The sequence below is a fragment of the Pseudonaja textilis genome, chromosome Z (assembly GCF_049901715.1).
Source record: "Pseudonaja textilis isolate UNSWEBS1 chromosome Z, rPseTex1.2, whole genome shotgun sequence".
In the NCBI taxonomy this organism is placed as follows: Eukaryota; Metazoa; Chordata; class Lepidosauria; order Squamata; family Elapidae; genus Pseudonaja; species Pseudonaja textilis.
Genome location: NC_142008.1, coordinates 95,563,792 through 95,586,316, shown reverse-complemented (window position 1 = coordinate 95,586,316; position 22,525 = coordinate 95,563,792). Strand labels below are relative to the sequence as shown.

Sequence of the window (22,525 nt, the reverse complement as noted above, 5' to 3'; positions counted from 1 at the left end):
GCTAGATTTTAGTGATAACACATTGTGTGTACAAATAATAATCACATCCTATACTGCACGTTTTCCTTTATTTGGGAAAACTACCTGGAGACGTTCATCATTCTTAGTGATATCTTGAATGGTCAATCGGCAGTATATACATCTTATTTTTGACTCATACTTGCAGAATAATTTTGTTCTGATCTTAATCAAAGAGACAGCTAATTAGGAATGGTAAAAGCAAAAGAGGGTTTCCATTCAGTCTCAAGACTATCAATCTTATTTGATATTTCATATTATTAAGAGTTATAATTTGTGGTAGTGATGTCGTGAGTACTGTCCTAAATGTCAGTTTGTTAATCTACGGACTAAGTGGAGATCATACGACTTTCCCATAGCACCTGATCAATACTATTGTTAGAGATGCTGAATGTTTTCCAGCAATATCTGAAAAGCAATATGATCCTAAATCGTGGTAATGTGTATCTACCTATTATTCAAACAGCTTCAGAAACACTTCATCACTGTAGTCAATCACACTCAGTAGGCTTATTTGCTAAAAGGCATAATAATTTTTTTAAAAAATGGGAAGAGACAGTGAAGAAGAAAAAGGGTCTGTACATCAAAAGTCAAATCACAAAGTCCTTGATAACTGAGAAATACAACAGCATTTGTATTTTAGAGAAATTTATACGGAGTAATGCTACATAGGGCAATACAATGTTGTTCTTAGGTCCCAAATACACAATAAGCCAACTACGGAACATTAGAAGTGACCGATAGAATCATAACAGATGCCACCTCCCCTCTTTCTTATCCTATTCTCTCCTCCCTCCCCATCTTTTTAGTTAGGGCTCAGTAATTGGATCTTTATAGTATTTTATTCATATCATCTAGGTTTTATTTTTTAAATATTTTAAGCCCCCCAGAATTAACCCATGGTAAGGTGGGTGGTCAATGTATTTTATAAATAAATATGGGAATTATTTATGCCTTGAAAGAGTCTAATCTCAGCTGATCATGTGCTAGAAGCTGGAAATAACATTGGCAGGTCCTGATGGATTTGTTTCACAAAGGTGAAGGAGTAAAGCAAAAATGTAGACAGAAACAGGAAGGAAAATGAAACAATAGCTCTAAGTCAACTCTTAACAACAAATATGGTGGGATATTTGGGTGGGAGAGGTTGGTTTTTTGTGTATGTGTGTGTTTTTTGATGATTGATTGTTTTGTCTCAAGCCCTACATTAATATTTTTCTTACAGGGATCTATACCAGTAACAAGGATCCCATTTCTCACGGGGGTGGGATGCTGAGGACTGTGTGCAGCACTCCTCTCTCCTCTAACCTTCTGGCTCACCAAGGCGCCTCATCACTCCCCCAGCTCACCCGCTCACCTTTTGCTGGCACCATCCCATCCTCCTCCTCTTCCTCTGTCTCTACTACCCAGGTGAGGTCTTTAAACATTAGTCACTAATCATTTATGGCATCTCTTATGATGAGAGAGCTTCATTTCTTCTCAAATCACCCATAGTCAAAAAGGCCATCTTACTTTCTCAGTGATTATATGTTTGTATATGTTTGTTTTTAAAAAATGAAATAGGAAGTAACCAGGCATAACTGATGAACTGTATTTGTAGTTTATTAATAAAAAAATAGGCTTCTCTTAAAGTAGGAATGATTAAATTTTTCAGGTTTGAGGATTGCATCTCTTTCATTTATGTGGGTGCTGTGGGGGTGATGTAATAATATAATTGGAGGGTATATATACATATACGCTGAGTTAGATTGGAGTAATGGTTATGGTGCTAGGGTTAGAAACTGGAAGGCTTTGAGTTCTAATTGTCTCTGAGGTACAGAAGCCAGCTGGTGACTTGGGGCTAACCCAGCTCATAGGATTGAGGTGAAACCTTTATGTGCACTGTCTTGTAAAAAACAAACATAGGATATAAATCTAGTAGTTAAATAATAAATTACACTGGTAGGCTAAACAAAGGGGTAGGCACCCTGTGATTCATGTACGGAGCATGTCCTCCAGGGTCTAACAGCACTTATCTCATGAAATTCAATGACAATTTAAATTATGCCACTAAACAAAGATATTAGCAGGTTTCAAAAAAGAGGCTATTCAGGTAGGTTGTTTCCAGGTATTTGTTGTTCTGTTCAATCAAGTCTTTGGCCAGTGGCAAATTTCAATTCCTGCAAAATTCTCTCCTGCATTGATATAGTCCAGATGATCCAGGGTGTGCTAGAACTGTTCTTTTTGGCTTTGTATTTAATAGCATACATTTATTTGTATATATTTACTCCAGACAAAGGAGGATGGGCAGAGCCAAGTTTCATCCCACATTTTTGGCTGAAAAAAACCAAAATCATTTAAATAAACATTCATTTAAAACATAAGTGAATTTGTGTTCCTTAGATGAAATGAGGCTAATGTTTTGAAACCTTTGCAGGCAATGTATCAACTGGCTGCTTCTCCACTAAGAGATAGTCCTTTCAGCATTTATGAAGGACTTTTGGAAAACCAGTACAAAATGATTGGGTTTTTCGTTCTCCTCTTCCTTTGTCTTTTTTCTTTTTCACAGGTCTTCTCACTGGCTGGATCCACATTTAGCCTCCCTTCCTCACACATTTTTGGAAGTCCGCTGACCTCTGGACTGTCATTAAATCCTCTGCTCAACCAATCTGAAAGCAACAGAACAGGTATAGAAATTAAAAAAAAAGGTGTATGCAAGCATGAATCTTTTTAAAAAATGGCCTTCCAAAAATCAGGCCTATTTATATATTTACTTCTCTTTCTTGCTTTTTAGAAGATTCTGAGATCTTTGGAGCTAGTTAGCTTTCCATATGTCAAAGCAAAGGCAATTTTGGGGAAAAGACAGATTTATTCTCTATTCAGAAACACATTCTTTACAAAGGACAAGTTATCTGGCAACTCAGTGCATCACATGGCAGACCACCTGATGTCCCCTAGATTTTTTTTTAAAAAAAAATACAGCTCAATACATCAGAAACATGACCTGAGGCTCCTAAGAAAGTTAATCCAGCAGGCCATGATTAAGTGCCAGGAAAATGAGATATGTTACAGGGTGACAGTGATTGCACAAACCTGCCATCTGCTGGCATATGAAACCAACAGCATCCCTTGAAACAGGTAGAGGCAAGCCTAGAGTTACATAATGAAACTGAGCTTTATAGGAAGAATATTTCCATTTTAAAGAAGTATAAAGGCATAGTAATAGTGTAAAATATGAATTATATAACTATTATATATTCCTATGTAAATAAGATTTGGAAAGAGGGAGATGTAAGGAAATAAGATTTGGGGAGATCTCCTTTCTGGAGCCATAATTTGAAGGATTCAGGCTATGCAACCTTAGATTTTGTGGGACAAGAGGTAAACACAATCAGGAAGCTCCTAAGGCCTGTTCCTTGACATTTGCCAACAGTACCCAGAGTTTGATGGCAATATTATTCCTCTACCTCACTGCTTGTTCAGCTATCCTTTCTAAACACATGTGACATAAGATGTCATTAGTCTTGTGTTTTTCCTCCGATAAGATGTACTGAAGGGATCAGAAAAAAAGGCAGATGAATGATAGGGAGTGTGACCATGCTGGCTGGAAATTATGGAAGTTGAAGTCTAATACATCTAGAGGGCACTAGATGTCTAAAAGTTTATATAAACCTTTTGCAAGAACTGCAAAAGAGGAAGGGAGTACAGTTGTCTGAATTGTAACCAAAAAGAAAAAAATCACTCCTTGTGTTTCCATTTCCAGAACCAGATTTAGAAGACTGCAATTTTGGCTGCCGAGGGTCATCACCCCAAGAAAGTCTTTCTTCCATGTGAGTTTATTTGACCAAAAAGGATATATGGAAGGCAATAATGGAAAGTCAAGGATAGGATGGCAGACTGTTTCACCTGACAGGCTAGAGCAGGGGTGTCAAATTCAAGGCCTGGGGGCCGGATCTGACCTGCAGGGTGCTTAGATCTGGCCTGCAGGTCTGCCCTGGAAACAGCAAAGTGCCAGTGAAAATGGAGCTCGGGAGGGCCGCAAGCATCCCTCCCGAAATCTGTTTTCCCTGGCAGAGGGTTGCAGGAGGCCATCGCAGCTGAAAATGGAGGTCGCAAGAGCTGCGTGCAACCTTCCTGGGCTGTTTTCACTAGCAGAGGATTTCAGGAGGCTGTTGCAGTCAGAAACAGAGCTCGCGAGCCTGTTTTTGCTGGCAGATCACTCAGGCCACCAAAAGCACCCCGACATGAATGACGTCAAGCTCGCCATGTCCGCCATGTCCATGCCCACTGTGCCCCCCCCCCAAGGTCATGGCCCTCAATGAAATTGAGTTTGACACCCCTGGATTAGAGAGTAGAAAAAACAGTACCAGTTTACTTTTAAAAAACAAAACTGGTTTTCCACATTAGCCACCTGTCCACCACATATGTTAGATTACAACTCCTATCATCCCCAGCCACTTGAATATTCTTGTTTCTGTGCTATAGACATTTGCCTGACTCTTGTTAGCTTAGAACCTTTCTAAGTTAAATGTTCTCCATCCAACCCAGAGTCAGTAAAAAGCAATGAGGAAGCACAAAGCAAAGCACCTGCTCTTCCCATTTCTGATTCCTATCCTGCCTGTACTGTATTTGTAATGGTGACGTCTCGATTTATGCATGTAAGCGAAGCAAGGTGATTCATTTTCTCCTATTGACTTTTGTTATCACCCTGTGCCATCATATTCACCAGCCAGTAGGAAAAACCTCCATCAGTTAGATTCTGGTTTTCTCACTTGCATCTAAGCATGCTACAAATAACAATCTCTTTATTCTTCCTCATCCCCATGACATTGCCTTCCTCTTGTCCTCAGCCTATGACTGAGAGAGGCTAGAGACATTTTTGCTATTACAAAGTAATGCTTTCCCTCTTAAACCAGCAGCAACCCATAACAATGTCAAGGTGAGTAAAAGCGGACGTGTTTCACCAACTATTCTGACAATGGCTTAATCAGCAGATATGAGAGTAGAGAGGTGCCCCCTTTTTCCTGCAATTCTGAGGCTGTACTATTTTTTTTCCTTCCATTTTGGGAGCTTTTTGCAGTCCAACTATTAACTGGCAAATGGGTGAGTAGTACAGTAAAGCAGGAAATCCTCCCCTCTCACATTTTATCAGGCAGTCCTTCCCATTTCATCAAATAGTTCACTTGTTTTGACTGCAAGTTTATTGCTCTTTAAAAACTCTACAGGGAAGCTGTTCTGAAAACAAGCCTGCTTAGACCAGAGATAAGCAGGATGACTTAACTCTGTAGTCTTACTATACAAAGGATAAGGCAAAATCAGAAATTCAAAGAGGGAAAGGAAAGGAGGAAAGAAAAAAGGAGGGGAGGAATAATTTCCAATTTTCTTCAGTAGATACATATATAAAATACATTAATCTCTTACTCTAAAATCAATAATAATATATAACATTTCTATAATCATAAATAGTTCTAATCTTCAGATCCCAAAATTAAATTTTCAATTCTTTCATTTTCTAGCTGGAAGTCCAACAGTAGTTTCTAAGTGGAAATAAAGTTCAACAAAGTATTTTCTTTAATCAGAATAGTCAGTTAATTAAATATCTTATCCCGGCAATACTATTACTTTCCACCAGTTCATAGCATTCATATACAGTACTTTATATTATAAATGAATACTGTGTAGGCTTTAACTTAACTGCATAAGCAAAATCAGAGTACCATTATCTGATGGTAATTTAGAAGAGGAGCTGTAGAGGATACATACATAGGAATTTTATGCTGCTGGTAATGGATAACATCACTTTAGCTCTGTTGATCTTTATCTGGTCTTCTATCCCTATCCAACATCCCATCTGGGCCTCTCCCAAGTTAGTATACATGAAATAAAGAAACATAGGAACAACCAGGATAAAAATATCCCTATAGATAGAGGAAGGAGTGTACCCAACATGATTGTGTAACTAGGAGGCCTGTAAAGTGGGAGAACTGAAATGGACTAGTTGCTAAGTAGCCACTTGTTTAATTTCTGGAAGGCAATGACTAAAAATGATAAATAAAGGAAATGTTAATAATTCCCCTTTACATTTTCACACAATCTCTCTTCCCCTCCCCTCCCCACCTCTCCCTTCCAGGGGTGGGATTCTACAGGTTCGCACCTATTCGCTAGAACCAGTTGTTAACGTTCTGAGCAGTTCGGAGAACCGGTTGTTAGAAGAAATTACTGGCCTAGTCCTGTAAGGAAGGCAGGAAGGAAACATTCTGGTGTTGCTTACAGAAACTGCCTCACTGTTAACCCTTATTACATTCTTGGCAGGATTAGACTTCCTGTCTCAGGACTTTCTCTGGAGTTTTTTTTCCCCTCCTTTGCTGCTACTTTGCTTGTGTGGAGTGACAATTCAAAGTTACAATGGCACTGAAAAAAGTGACTTATGACCATTTTTCACACTTATGACTGTTGCAGCATCCCCATAGTCATGAGAGGCCAAGGGAGGAGAGGCGGGCCTTGATGTGAGGGATGTTGAGTTGGCCACACCCACCCAGTCACATGAGCATCAAGCCATGTCCACCTAGTCACATGACCAACAAGCCACACCAACCACCTAAGCCACACCCACAGTTGTTAAAAATTTGAATCCCACCCCTGCTCCCTTCCCTTCCCTCTCCTCCCCTTCCCTCCTCCTGTACCTTGTTGAAAGCTTGGAGATGTATCAAAACAGGGGAAGATGATGGGTATGGAAGAAATTCAGGAAACAAATGCTAATAGAGAAAGCAAAGGCTAGGAGAGAAATGACTGAGGTAGAATCTGTTCAGTGCCAGGACAGAATAGTGCATGTGTCTGCCTCTGATCCAGCAGGTTCTGACCAGTTCTGGACAACCAGTAGTGGAAATTTTGAGTAGTTCAGAGTACCGGCAAATACCACCTCTGACTGGAGATTTTACAGTACCCTTCCCCTGCCACGCCCACCAAGCTACGCCCACAGAACCAGTAGTGAAAAAATCTGAATCCCACCACTGCTCTGAACACCCCTAAAGTTATTACTGACCATATGTTTGAGGCAGATAGTGAATAAGTAAACAAGCAAGAAAATAAATACTGGTACAGTTATTGACAACAAGGAGAAAAATACTGTTACCACTCAGGTACAAGGTTGGGATAATTATATATATTATAGATATGGTAACAGAGGCAGGAGAAAATTGGTTCAGTCAGATCATAACCATATCATTAAGTGCTGGGTTTAGTGAAATAAGGGCATAAGGATATGAGATACTAGTATGCTCAACACTTTTATGGCTTGTTTATCAGGCTGTGTTCACATTGCTTTCTGTGTACCCAATAACATCTGAACTGCAAGGATGAGAGAAAATAATACACCTGAATATTTAGGGGAACTTTGCATTATCTGCAGTAGAATAGGAAAGATTTCTGATTCTTAATTGTTTGAAATAGCTTGATAAATGCCCCACTCTTACCTTAAATTATGTTGCTAGAATGAAGAACATTTGGAGGTAATCAGAGGTGGGATTTCAGTGAGATCTTCAGTTCAATTATAGTGCTCTTGGGTTTCAAATTCTTTGCATATAAAAGTTTGTCTTTAGTTCTAAGTTATATGTGATGACACTAAAAGTTTTAGTTACATTCAAAATGGCTATATGTATTTTTCCTAAAAGATGTCTGTAGTTTTATTGTCCTTGAATTCTTGAATTTTGGGTGTGGTTGTTTCTGTCTTTTCTGTATCACACATGCAAACACACACATACACATACACATACAGGGAGTGTCAGCTAAATTCATCTTGGTATCTGGAATTATCTATATTTTATTACTTCTGTAACCAGAAAATTTGCTGTTGGAGAAGATTGCAGCATCTGGAGAATCATAGATACCAATTAAAAGAAGACACCAAATTTGTAGGCTTATAGGCTGAGATAATTGAAATAAAGCAGCCAGGCAGCCTCAAATACTCAACAATTAAAGATATTATTGACAGGAGAACAGGAAACCGGTAGCTTTTTATTATGGCTGACAGTAACAAAATACCTGCAAAACCCATGTAGAATCTGCATTGTATACTTTATTCTCAGAATTTAGCTTTTCCGTGTCTCAGCCTTGGACCCCAACTTTTGTGGCTTTCCAGTCATAAAGCTAGGACAAATAGCTATTATGAAACCAAGAAGTATGTTGATTATTAATGATGCTTTGTCCTGCACTATAACAGGTCTCCCATCAGTAGCCTCCCTACTCTCTTTGACCAGACAGTATCAACTAGCAGTGGACAACTGGAAAATGTCCCCCAGGCCACACCAAACATTGAGCAGCTCCTGGAGAAACAGGGCAACGGAGAAGCTGGTGTCAATAGTGAGTGGTGGAAGGGGTCAATGGGTTAAGCCAAGGATGTGTACATCCTTGTTGGACTTTGGCCACATTTTTTTAAATTGTCAATGAAGGCTGCAACAGATATGGTGGATCAACCTAAGAGTGTCACTGGATTGAGCAGGCAGGGACTTTTAGCCTTCCCAAATTCCACCAAGACAAAAAAATAGGCCTAATGTTAGGGGATCTTAGAGGGGCTAGGGAATAAATTAGGCATCCTAAAACTCTGCAGACAATCCCACCAACCTTTGAAAACTAAATTATTTTGATCCTGCTTATTCCAAGGTTGCTCTGAATTCTGCAGAAAGTATACTGGAAGTCTACTTTTAGCTTGCAGATCACAACTGTACCCTTGTGGTTAAGACCAAGGTGACCAAAGAGAGGCAAAGCTTTTTTCAAGTAAGCCTCTACAGCAGGGGTCTCCAATCTTGGCAACTTTTAAGATTTGTGGACTTCAGCTCCCAGAATTCCTCAGCTAGTCATGCTGGCTGGGAAATCCATTCATCTTTGCAAAGGGGCAGCTTTCCCCATAATTGTTCCATCATTAGAAGGAAAATGATAACTTGATGCCATCCACACAGATGTGTCCTTAAAGGAAAGAGTTTAAGGTCATTCTTCCAATTATGAAGGTGAACATTAATAAGTCAAGTCTTTTCTGCCATCTGGGAGGTTTTCTGCCAATCATAGGGAAAAAAAGACTCATTGATTAGTTTTACTACAATTTCCATCATGCTTCATCATTATGGACACTAGGTGGAGATCTGGGATTTGTAGTTTAACCCTAATGGGAGGTTTGTGGTTGGGATCAGAGAGGTAGACTGGGAAGATGAGTTCAAATCTTCCCACACTCTTGTGATAAACTATAGATGCTTTTCTCTGAATTCTTTTTTTGAAATAGTAATTTTAAAGGGAGGGGAAAATCCTATGCTATTATTTTTTTTCCAATGGACACGTTTCGATTTCAGAATAAAAAAAATCCTCGTACTTTGATCATTGTACTTTCTTCCAGATACACCTTCTGGTCATGTATTTAATCAATAAATGGAAAAGTGTCCAAAAGTGTAGCCCCAGGCTTCACCCCTGTGATCCATCTCTGTGGTGGTCCTGTCTCTCTGATTTTCTTATCTTTCTTTCTATCAAAGAGGTAGAGACTGCTACCATGTACGGCTCTACTGAGTCATAAAATGTTGACCAAACTCATAGATGGAATATAAGAAGGAGTTTATACTGCCTTTACTGGCTTAGAAATTTCTAATTGCATTAAGCTACTCCTTAACTGCTTAATCATTGTAGGCTGTTGAAAGCTAGAATAACCTGTAGCAATTGAGATAGACTTAAGGTGCAGCTCTTTGGACTCTGTTCAATTAGTGTGGTTAGTGTGATTGTAGTTTTTCAGACTTTTCATTTTATTTTACCCTTAAATATAAACACTGTACAGGCAAGTACATGTAGTCAGGTTAATTAGACTATAAAATATGTAAGTATCCCATTATAATCTAATTTTGTTTAGACTTAACATTACATTTGTTACGTTTGCTCTGATATAACCTTATTGAAACGTGTTATGCTTTATTGGATTTTTCTTGTAAATTTTAGCAATGGAAAAACTTTGAGATAATGGCATAGAAAGTATAATTAACATAACGTTATATATAAATTTTGCTTACTAAAAAGAAGCCACAAAAACATGTCTTAGCACATTAGAGTGATTGAAGCCATGTTCCTTTTTATATGTGTTACAATGCATTAAAAAGGACTGGGACTTTGATTGGCAAGTCATGCCAGTCATTTTAAAGCTGGTGGCCATTACTGCGGATGCTCAGCTCATGACTATTTAATGACTGTAAATGTTCTTGTAAATCCGTTTCATATGTACTATGTTTTAACAGTGTGTTAACATTGTTATCCTTCCTTTTTCCATTGTCAACTTTCTCTCTTTTCCTTCTCCCGCTTCCAATTTCTGTAGTCGTAGAGATGCTCAAGGCACTTCATTCACTACAGAAAGAAAATCAGCGCCTTCAGGAGCAGATCATGACTTTGGCAGCTAAAAAGGAGCGCCTGCAGCTTCTAAATGTTCAGCTTTCTGTTCCCTTCCAAATGGTGACCACCAGCAATGGCCCCTCAAGCCAGACCCAATACATCCTAGCTCCTAACAGTAAGCAAACCTAACTGTAGTGGCTTTTGATTCATGAAGGAGGCGTCGATATCTGACAAAACCTTCTGAATCATTAGCACTAGGGATGGTTGATGCCAGTTTCTTTTTTTAAACGTACTTTTGCTGTGTACTCTTTTAATGGGTTTGGTTTTAGAGTTGTTGTCATGACTGAAATGTTTTGTGAATTGTGTCCTCTGTTCTGAACTGCTTTGCAATGTAGAAAGCTACAATAGATCATTAGCAAATACACTTTAAAAGTGATAGTCCAGACAGAACACCCACCCCACCCCCACCCCGGAATAATATAGTGTGATCAAGATAAAAACCTTTTGAATTAGTACCGTGCTGACTCCTTGCTGAAAAGATGCTCGGGGCAAAGTGGAATGTCCTTTTGATTCTTTCTCTTCCCCTCTAGCCTGCAACAGTGACTCACTTAGTATCAGCAAGAGCTCCCCATGCAAGAATAGCTTTGGTATCGAGAATGCACTCTCCACTTCCTCTGAGGTAAGAAGCATCTCTTTTTCTGGTCTTCATTTTCACTTAGCAGATTCTGAATGCCGCTGAATGAGACTGTGACTGAGAAGAATGTGCAACCTGTTATTGAAATGCATGGGTACTGTATTTGCACATAGATTATCCTCTTGAAATATCGGTGCATTATTCTCCCAGGTAATGTTCCATTGACTTTGCCCAGTTCAAACACTAAAGTACATTGGGCCAATTCTGATGCCAGAAGCTTGGTCATATTTCTCTTTAGTTTTGCATCTTTGTTCTGGGCCTAAATTGCTAAGTCCTGAAGTACTGGGTGCACTGTTCAAATGCCCAAGATTTTTACCTTCTTTTTAAAAAAAAAAAACAGACTTAATTTCTTTGCTGCAGGATACTTTGGTAATTTACTGGTGATGTTTGTTCAAATTGGAAACAGAACAGACTTGGTTAAAAAATAAAAGTAATTGTGGTAGTAAAAAATTCAAGATAAATTCTGTAAAACTATGCATTTCCCATTCCTACACATATTCCATCCTGTAAAAATACAGAATCCCATTTTTTGGTAGAGTGTTTGGAATATTTGTTCTTTTTAAAAAATATGTAAAATTGCTGGAGATGATTCCTATTGCTTCATATTCATCCTCCTTCCCTCCATCCCTTCCCTCCATCCCTTCCTTTCTTTCCTTCCTTTTCTTTCTTTCTTTCTTTCTTTCTTTCTTTCTTTCTTTCTTTCTTTCTTTCTTTCTTTCTTTCTTTCTTTCTTTCTTTCTTTCTTTCCTTCCTTCCTTCCTTTCTTTTCTTTCTTTCTTTCTTTCTTTCTTTCTTTCTTTCTTTCTTTCTTTCTTTCTTTCTTTCTTTCTTTCTTTCTTTCTTTCTTTCTTTCTTTCTTTCTTTCTTTCTTTCTTTCTTTCTTTTCCTTTCCAGGATCTTCATTCAGGATGCCCAAGCAGGAGCAGCTCCTCTCTGTCCTTCCACAGCACACCACCACCTCTACCCTTGCTGCAGCAAAGCCCTGCCTCACTTCCTCTGACTACTGGGATCCAACAGCAGCCACCGCTACCACCTGTGAACGGCCTGAGCAGAGCCATGGGGACTGTTCATGGGGGAAGTGCCACAGCTACTCATAGCCTTGTGGATGGTCTCCTTGGCAGTCTGGCAGGAGGGCAACAGATCCCTATCAATGGACTCCTAGGAAGTTTAAATGGCACTTTGGCTACCCAGACCCAGAATCCAGTACTGGCACAAACCAGTGGTCCTCCCGGTCTTCAGCTCTCTATGAGCCAAAGCAGGTAAGAAAGAGGGAAGACTACAAGAAAAAAGCCAAACCTTCTAGGAGGCAGATTTTTAAGAACTTTTTTTGCCCTAAATCTGGAGGTCTATTCCACTTTATTTTTATTTACTCCTGATATTTTTTCACTGCCAAGATCGCATATTTCTAGGTGGTTTATAAATCAAAACAAAGGAGCCATAAGAGCCACAAAAGTAATGATAGTTAGAAAGGCAGCAAATTTAAAATGGAAGAATAAGAAAAGTGTGACTTTCGTCTTCAAACACCTGTTTGAAAAGTTGTGTTTTAAGTCCTTTCCAAACAGCAATTTGAAGAAAGGAGCCAATAAGATACCACGGGGAATATAATTTAGAGGGTTAAAAGAGCAGAGAGAGGCGTTGCTTCCAGACCTCCATCCCCTTTACATTGCAAACTGAACAGTCAGGCTGGCCAGATTCAAATTAGAGGGTATGGTAGGTATCTTGAAGCTTTACCCTTTGGGCTTTATAAGCCAAATGGATCACTACCTTCGCAGCACCCATAAAATAGGCTTGATGCTGCAGTTAGCTTGTACCCATCATCAGCACGAGGCCTGCTACATTTTTTTTCCCCAGCTTCAGTACCAGATGGGCTTCACAAGAGACCCATTAAACCAATATGGAGACAACGAGAGCAGGAGCATGACACCGGAGCTTCTTGTTCCAAAAAGCGTTGCAACTGGGGGAATCAGCCAACTGGGCAAGGGCACCTCTGGATTACTAATTCCATCTGCTTATCTGGGCCCAGCCAAGAATCAGTAGCATCTCCAAATTGCAGACCTGCTTCTTCAGGAGAAGTGGTAGGGAGAGCATTCAATCACCACCGTAGCTGCTGGACAAACAACCACTCGGTCTTGTTGCAATTTTTCCACAACTTGCTTTGCTTAGCCCCATCCAGTCATTGGACAAACAGTTCCACAGCTGCTTGTACTTAGCTCTGAATGAAAAGTTGAACTGGTATCATATGGATGATACCTCACCCTAGTAGTTCATAGGTGACCTCTCCCCGCTTCATGAATGGATAAGGGTCAAGCCCTATAGCATAGTGTATAAAAGAGGATACAGGCTTGAATGTTGATTCCCCTGTCCATACATTGACCAGTATTATCCAATAAAAGAAGTAGTATTGTAAAAACCATATTCTAGGTGGGTAGCATGGTCAGTGAGGTCAAAAGGTCAGCAGTGAGGTCAGCAGTATTTGGCATGATGTTTTTTCTTTCTTTCTAACTCTTCTGGCATAGGATGTGAGGGGGAGTTGCTACAATCTTTGTGCAGCTGATCATGTTCATTTGGTTCTGATCAATCAAATAGGACAAGAAAAGCAGCATTAGCCAGTCTGCTTCACCTTTATCAGCGTTGGATATTTGGGGAAGGGTATACACGTGTAAGCAAAAGTATTTTAAAGTATTTGTAAAATGTAGCCTGAATACTGTTATTCTGGTTTCCAGTATGGCAAAGAACAGTTAAAAATAATAATAATATTAGAAGGAGGTAACGCTGGTAGCATTTTTTGATGCAGCAAGAGAAATAGCTGAGCTTTCCAAGCCCTCAATGTCTTGATTCTGAAGTAGTGGAACTCAAGTGGTCTTTTGCAGTAGTGCTGCATTGTACAAACCGCCCAATTCTTTTTGTCGTCTTTCTTCCAGTATACCTAATATGACTCACTTATCAGAACAGCAGCGGCAGCTGCTCAGTCAGCCTGAGCTTCAACTGCAGCAATTGCAGCAGCTCTTAACATCACAGCCACTCAACCCGGTAAGTAACATTTCATCAGACAACTGCTGAGGGGCAACTATTATCTTAAACAGCAGGGCACCAACTCAAGGTATAGGGTTTTCAAAAGAAGGCAATGTTTTATCAACATCACAGAACAAACTAAAATCAGACTGCTGTTCTTACTTCCTTTGGTCCCTGGACATTAGACAATACTCAGTTTCCATGTTCAGTGTAATAAGAATTTTCTTTGATAGCCAGAGCAGACACTCCTCATGTCCCTGTAGCTGCCAGATGGAGATAGGGAACAGATACTGTGAGAATGTGTAACAAGAAACCAGAAACCATGATTTTCTGATAAATGTGAGGTTACAGGAATAGATTTGGTCTCCTGAAACCCAGACAAGTAGCAAAGGGCAGCATTGAACTAAAGGTTGCTGAAGTGCTAATTCAAAGTCCCGAATGTGTGGTTTTTTTCTTTTCAAGAAGCAACTGGACTTTCTGGTTTTTCTTTGAAGATATTTTGCTTCTCATCCAAAAAGCTTCTTCATCTCTGAGAAGCAGAACGACTTCAAACAAAAACAAGAGAGTCCAGTTGCCTCTTGAAAAAAGCACCTTTGGGACAACCATGGATGACTGAGGATCTCCATAGACATTCTGCTTAATTCAGAGGTTTGCAGCCCAAGTCTGTCAGCCTATGAAAAACCAAAATTTAATCAAGCAGTTGCTTACTCATCATCCAGGCTCTTTTCTTTTTTTCAAAACTTGAATATGTTTGTATTGATAAACGATTTAACCCTTACAAATAATGCCTCGTTTCTGCTTAGTATCAAAAGCACCTTCAACAGCACAGAAGCAGGCAAAACAGACAAAAGCAGTTGTTTTCATAGAAGAACGCTTCGAAAGCATTGGGTCAATTTTTCTATAGATTTTTTTTTTCCAGCTCTCCTTAAGAAAATCCCATAAGGCACACATATCATAAAAAAAGCAGTATTTGGCATGATGTTTTTTTTCTTTCTAACTCTTCTGGCATAGGATGTGAGGGAAAGTTGCTACAATCTTTCTGCAGCTGATCATGTTCATTTGGTTCTTAGGAGCAGCAGACATTGATATTCCAGATGATTCAACAAATTCAGCACAAAAGAGAATTGCAACGACTCCAGATGACTGGTTCCTCCATGACAGGCCTTGGCCCAGTGACCACCACATCCCTTCTCCACTCCAGCAATAATGCACCATCAGCTGCCAACAGTACTCTCCTGGCCTCCATCTCCCCTCAACAGCTTAATCCTGCCAGCTCACTGATGGCTTCCCCACCGCTCAGCACCCCTGGGAACAGCCTGATGTCAGCAGCAGGGGCTGTTATTCCACCTGTCCTCACAGCCCAAACAAACCCTTTCCTCAACTTGCAGGGTGACAACAGCAGCCAGAAAGGAATGGTGAGCATCTTATAAGAAGGCCAGAAGCAAGGTATTGCCTACCAACAGCTGAGCTACTTTGGTGACATAGCATATTCTTAAATACTTTGAAAAAGACGTTTTCTGGAATTAGGACCCCATCTAGCTCTACTGGGTGGAGGGAAGTCTGTAGGGAATCTAACATGTATATGGAACAGATTTGGATATAGGATTTGGCCAGAATTCTAGATAATGAAGTAAATGTTGGGAAACAAAAAAAAAAGTTTTGAAAATACAGCGGAATGCATTCTGTCAAGAAATGGGTTAACGAGCAGACAGATGAAATGGGGAAGAGGCTGGACAAGGCTAAGTGGGGATTCTGGAAATGAAAAAATGAAAAGTATATTTAGAAGGTACCTGAGATTAGAATCTCAGAGGATTGTTTCATATCTGTTTCCCCCACCCCCCATTTTTAATGTATTGTTTGGCATATCACCAATTTAGACAGTGCTGTTTTTGCCATTTTTCCCCCTCCAGAGCATAAATGAAAAGGGAGGTGCCTCAGTGCAAGACAAAGGCTAACTTTTGGTGATACTGGGCTGCTTTCTCTGCCATAAGAAAACAGTCTCCCTGAGCCTTGGATCCCAAAACGTAGAGCAACCATATGAAAGGCTTCCGAGAAAGTCTTCCTTGCCACAGTCACAGTGACACCAAGCGGAGGCATGCCAGAAGTCTACGTTCCTCGGTTCTGAGCCTGTCATTTAGTGCCCTTCTAAAAGAGATTGGTGGTGTGAACACCCCCTTTCCCTTGTTGGCTTGGTCTATTCTGCTGCACTTAAAACGTTGCACTCCAGATGGAAAGGATGAAGCAGTGTTTGCCACCCAAGAATATCCCCTCAAAGATGGGACATACGAGCTGGACACAACCACAATCACCTGGTGATTAATGTTATTTTTTTCAGAGCATGTTATTTCCAAATCAGAATTAAGAAACCCATCAATTTTCCCTGTAAGAAGATCCAGCTACAGGAAACCAGGTTCAGATGTTTTTGAGGTTTCTAATAAGTAAAAAGGAAGGGTTGGAAAAGTGGTGTTTGAAGGTCCATGTACATGAATCCTACACAAAGGAATTCAGTCTCATAAGCATTTCAGATGTCTACATCTTAACTGACTCCTACTGAGGTACAGTTTAGCTGAGAAAGAAAAGGTAGTCCTGCATAATTGAGAACCTTGGTTTCCCCAAATCTCTGCCAGCCACATGTCTTTAAAAAAAAAACTACCTGAAAGAAATGGCCTCACTTTTTCATTTTTGACCAAGGGATTCATCTTTCTGTCCTTCAGAAATATTTGCAGACAGTGTATGCTTACAAATAACCCAGAGTCAATGCTGAGCTATTTCTAGCCACTCACAAAGAGTTTCTTGTTCTCTGTCACATCAGCCACTCAAAAGCCCAACACCAAAGAGGCAGAACAAAGGTTTTGTCTAATGGCAGGAGCTATTCCAACCATCTCCAAAATCAGCTGGTAAGAACATCTTTTCTGTGAAACAGATCTCACTCATATCCCATTTAAGGTTTTCCCTTCACTGGAAGATCTATTTCCATTTCCATTTCGTAACCAGATGGTTTAGCAACAGTATGAATTTCTTCTCCTTCCAGGAAGTGAAAAAATGAAATGGAGGTCAAGATCAGATATTATGAGGAAACCAGCTCAGTTTTGTCTTAATTGGATAAATCCAGATCTCTTAAAGAGCAAGATTCTGGGTGATAGAACCACCTAGGGCCCTTCAGAAATTTTCCTGCTTCCATGAATATGCAGTCATTTTAGGCTTATTCTTGCCACCTGCTCCAATTTGCACTATTTTCAACCATTGGTGGTGAGCAAGTACTTACAGTCCCATAATAACCACTGTTCTATAAAATAATGTTTCGGAGTTTTTTTCCCCTATTATTTGAACAAAGCAAATGTATCTCCAGATAGATGAGTTGGACTCTTAAAAAATAAGACACTGAAGTAATTTTTCATGATTTTTTCTTTGTTTTGTTTTATTCATACAGATATGTTTAGCTCCAAGCTTTGAGTGAGTGTGTGTGTGTGCATACTTACCCACAGTTTAAGGTTTGTTTGCTAATATTTATGAAGTTGTTTAATAGCTCCTAGAAACTGTCAAAAACAGTTATAAATATTCCAAATGACAACTGGGAAGTTTTCTTTCCAGTCATGGCAGCTTTGGCACAGGTTAAGGAACAGATTGAACACTTAACTCAGAAAACTAATCCGCCTCAATGCACTTACTCTTTAGATAGCCAGTTCATCTTTAAAATGTATCCAGGCCAATGCATTCTGGTTTTATTTTATCTTTCATTAGCACTGTTGATAGTATTTTTTAGGTTTTTATTCAGCTGCCATAATATAGAATGGCTATGAGTTGTGATGGAAGTAATTTGAAGTGGAGGCTAAATCCAACTTTTGTTCCCCTTTTCAGGCAACTAATGGGCAAGTATCTACAGAATTCTTATTGCAAGCTGCAACTGAATTGCAAAAAAATGTTGTTCCATAGCACCAGCAAAATTCATAATCCTATGACTTTTGTCTTATCTTGGCGCTGGGGGAAAAGATTTTTACAACTACAGCTTCTCTGCTAGAATTGCAAACATGATTTTAAAAAAATTATTGCCATCAATAAATGTTTGATATAGAGAACTGCACCGTCATACGGAGTAGTAAATCAAATTGATTATTTAAATATTTTGGAAAAGGGTTGTTTAAACATACAAAAGAGGTAAAGCATTAGCTGAAAATAATGGCCATTCTAGTTAAAATATCGTGGAGGAAAACACTTTTCTTTGCAATGAGAGCAAAACTAGACATTGCAAAAGAAAAGGAAGGATTGACCCCATATTTTCATTGTAATGATAATAGTGGATTGGGAAAAGGCATTTGGAAAAGAAAATTAAAAGATGGGAAGGAACTGTATTACACTGCACATTTGCTCATTCAAGAATTGCATTTTAAAATCTGATATTACTGATTTCTTGCTAGCCCACAAAGCTTTTGCAGGAATATTTTTTCTCCTTTAAGTCTTCTTCTGTTTGTATTGTGCTTTGAGCCACAAGGTGGATAATCTGTATTCCTCCAAATATTGGTGAACTTTAATTCTCAAAAACCTTACTCAATACAATCAGTTACGGACAATGCGGGATCTGGGGTGTAGGATCCCCTGAAGAACCTTAAGTTGCCCACCTTAGGTTGAGGATGACATAGTTATACAAAACTCTCATTGCACAGGATCACAACACTGCATTAGACATGTTTTGTAATTTTAAGTGCTCGGAAAGTGGGAGGTAGCAAGCCCCAGTTGAGCCCAAGTTGAAAAAAAATTTAGCATCAGAAATATAGTTCATTTTTATATTTATCACATTTCCTCTGGAAATCCAAGGTGAAATACATGAAAATCACTCTTTTTTTCACATAACAAAAGTATGAGATAGATTGGACTGAGCACTAGTGATTATGGTCTGCTATTGCCATTGGTCTGAAATCATCCTCTGAAGTTTATGGTTGAAGGAAAACCTGGTCTTTCTAATCCTCTCCAACACCTGAACCATTAATCTACAATGGTTGTATGAACTAAAGTGAAAAATCAATAAGGAATAGATAATTCAGCCTTTGGGCAGCAGGTGATACCAAGGCTGAATTCAATTCACGATCATATGTATCAAATGTTCCTGATAGGCAATTCATCTGGTTAGAGATACGTATTCATGAACTTTAATTTGTCCCACCTAATCTCTATAGGTTAATGTAGAAGGCATAGAGAAGGGCAGGAGGAAGAATCACAGCCAGGACAATAATCAGACTGGCATATCTTGAACTTTTTCTAACAAGTTAGTTTGAGTTAATGTCTCAGCCCTTCCATAGCATGAAGGTAAAGTAAGGGAGGGAGAAACATATATAGATTTGCAGGTTTCTGTAAGTATAGCTGTCCCAATGAAAGTAGCCCTGTCCTATATAGCATTGGATTACAATTGACATCCGTGTAATATCCCTATTGAGTCCCCAGTGAATTGTAAGTGGCAGAATCCACAGAATAGAATAATAATAATAATAGTAATACCATTGTTCTATAATACCATTGCTTCTTGCACTCAAAGCTACACATTCAGCTTAGAAGCACAGTATCAGGATTATAATATACACAGTTAGGGTATATTTAGGACCTGTCTGCACCCAAAAGATTAATTAGGATGCTTTCAGAAAACATCCTAAGAAAATTCCATTTTGGGGAGGTTCCAAAATCTAAGATACAAACTTCCAGATCACTATTAGATGGGAGAAAAGTATACATCTTTACTATCATATAGTGGATTTTTGAAGCCTGAATCTGACACCTGTATTACTTCATGACCAGACTGTTTCCTAGCATATTATATGGAAGAGAAAATAAGCAGCTGGTATTTAGTGGTAATTTGAAAGGCTGAAAAGACCTCTCTTGGATATTGTAAGGAATAAGTGCTTTTACAAAGCTCCCACAGATATGAAATAGAGAACTCAGTACAGCAATTTCCTTCAGTAGTAGAAACCTTGTAGAGCTGAATTAGACATTTTGGCTGTATAGACATTATATTTACATTTAAGAAAAAGGTTATACTGTGCATCAAGGAAAAAGCCATCTGGAGGCTTGTGGAACAGTCTAGAATACCACTTACTTGCCTCTCCAGGAATACTTTAGTATGTAACACATAAAAATCAAGTGCAATTCTAAAAAAGTCCCAAGCAAGGACTAGTTCAGATAAAACTAAAAGTCTTTAAAACAGGATTGTTGGAACAGTGATTGCCTGTCACAGAATCAAATAAAACACCAGTCACTTAGTTTTCAATTACAGAAATCAGTGTGCTCAGCAAATTTAGAATAAGACATAGAAATATGGCTAGAAGATGATAACGACAAATTACTTCTGTATTGTCAAATTACCAGGAATTGTGCTCCAATGAGTCTATTTTTATTGGATAAAGTTTGTTCGTTAAGAGAACAAAACATACTAAGTTATTTTTACAGCCCATTGTCTTCTTAACTATATGAATTGGTGGTAACTAGAAGGTTACCGTTCAGGTCCCTAGAATATTTTGTATCATACTTGTAACTTCAAATGTTAACTTGAAATTGGCGTTTGATCCTAGAATCTAGCTTTGCTAATCACTTCCCTTAAAGAAACTAGAGAAGCAACATACAATATTGGCTAAATTTGGGAAGAAAGCCCACTGAGTTACTTGAGGCCAGTCATTATCTCTCAAATTAATTTATTCCTGAGAAGTATTGCAAAAAAAATGGAGGAAAGAATTCCACATTGGCATTCTCTGCTCCTGTAGCAGGCTATAAATTTAACAAGTAAAGAAAAGAAAGCACATTCATTGTACTTTGCCATCTCAAAAACAGTTTCCCTATTTTAAAACATCAAAACCATCCTGATCCATTGTTCCTATCTTACCAGCAATCATTTCTGCTTCTTTCTGGAATGTTAATTCCAGCCAAGAGGTCTATAATTGCTGGAAATAGGAGTCCAAATTTTATTGAAAACTCTGAGCAATTATGCTTAATATCTCTCTCTCTCTCCCTCCCTCCCTCCCCCTCCCCCCTCTCTTTCTCTCCCTCCCTCCCTACCACTCCTCGTCTCCCCCTCTCCCCTTGTATATGAAGCCTTCTATCCCCTAGTGTTCAATAGAATTTCTGACAGCTAATCCAACAAGTTCCTAATGTATAAGGGTATATTTCCACTCTGCAAAAAGATGACCACTAGATGGCAACAAAGTTACAGAAAATGCTAACGTTTTGCTAATGGTTAGGCTTTATAGGTTGATTAATATGTTGAGGTAACAAGCACTTTTTTGTTTATTTTTAATCTTGTGACTAATAATCAGTGACCATGCAAGTTTGGAAATTCTAATTTATGTGAGCTTCTCAGAGTCTTGTTATTGGAGTTATTAAAAAACGTGCAAAATAAACTTACAAAGCAAACCATCATCTGAATGAACTGCATGCAACCAGTTTGCAACTTCCAGCTGAAAGGCAGGCCAGGCATGGTTAGGTTAGCATGAATTGGAAATTCAGATTTAAACTACTCTCTGCTGTTGATTTATTTGCATTATATCATATTCTCAGTTTTTAATATGTAAAATTAAAATACCCATGCTTGGTTTGGTTTTCTGTTTCTGTGAACAGGAAGAATAAACTTAAGTTTAGTATATGAGTGAATGCAGCTAATCTATTGAATTCTGATGCCATGAGAAAAAATATCTTTTTCAACCTCTTGATTTACAAACTTCTATTTATCCCAAACAGTAAAAGATGATGCATATTATGCTAGAGATCTTCTCTAAAACAGGAAACAGAACTTAAAACTGTCCAATTGAAGTGATATAATTCACTCTTTATCTATTTCTATTGTTTCTTTGTCTTGTTACAAAAATAACATATGTGATACATATATATTTTTCCTAAATAAGCAGGTAGTAACTGGGAAATAATATGGATGGCAATCCTATGTAAATTTCATCTGTAATAAATTCTGCTAAACTTAATGGGACTTACTTTCAATTTGCATAGAATTATAACAATAGGTTAAAAAAATAAATATAGAAGGTTAAGCCTCATTTCCCATCCCCAGTGATAGAAGTCCAGTCTAATCTGTTTTAATGAGCAGCGGAGAGGTGCTGTGCTTCTCCGAGATCAAAAACACTTCTAAATTATTCTCGGTATGCAAATCCTACTGGATGATTATTTCTCAAAGAATAGTTATAATGCAAGGGCATGGGGTTTGACCACTTGACCCTTAAGGTCTCTTCTATTTATTTATTTTTTAAGCTTCAAACTGCTTTAGCCCTTCCTCACAGAGGTTGTCTGCATATTATGGTCCATTTGATTGCTCTCTCTGCACATTTTCCAGAGGAACCACCTGTCTTTCAAATTTAGTTGACTGGATTAGTATCCCAGGAATTGGGTTTGGGGTTCAGTAAGCCAAACTATGACTTACTTGTTTGCTGCTTAGTGCATTGTGTAAACCCCAGCCATGTGGTTTATCAATCATGTTTTATGATTTCA

At 38.7% G+C, this 22,525-nt stretch overlaps 1 protein-coding gene across 5 annotated transcripts in view; it reads left to right on the top strand.

The window, feature by feature from the left end:
- Nucleotides 1-20,829, top strand: part of MLLT6 (MLLT6, PHD finger containing) — a 108,101-nt gene extending 87,272 nt beyond the window's left edge. For 3 of the 5 annotated variants that reach the window (XM_026710839.2, XM_026710836.2, XM_026710838.2), the window contains exons 11-20: nucleotides 1,241-1,425; nucleotides 2,564-2,681; nucleotides 3,758-3,824; nucleotides 8,213-8,352; nucleotides 10,334-10,522; nucleotides 10,938-11,026; nucleotides 11,936-12,300; nucleotides 13,963-14,071; nucleotides 15,124-15,468; nucleotides 15,964-20,829. In XM_026710839.2, coding sequence (XP_026566624.1) covers nucleotides 1,241-1,425; nucleotides 2,564-2,681; nucleotides 3,758-3,824; nucleotides 8,213-8,352; nucleotides 10,334-10,522; nucleotides 10,938-11,026; nucleotides 11,936-12,300; nucleotides 13,963-14,071; nucleotides 15,124-15,468; nucleotides 15,964-16,008 — 1,652 coding nt within the window. In that variant the 3' untranslated portion in view covers nucleotides 16,009-20,829. Of the gene's footprint in view, nucleotides 1-1,240; nucleotides 1,426-2,563; nucleotides 2,682-3,757; nucleotides 3,825-8,212; nucleotides 8,353-10,333; nucleotides 10,523-10,937; nucleotides 11,027-11,935; nucleotides 12,301-13,962; nucleotides 14,072-15,123; nucleotides 15,500-15,963 lie in introns of all 5 variants that reach the window. The other 2 variants (XR_003375047.2, XM_026710840.2) reach the window with 2 other exon arrangements.
- The last annotated feature ends 1,696 nt before the right edge of the window (nucleotides 20,830-22,525 follow it).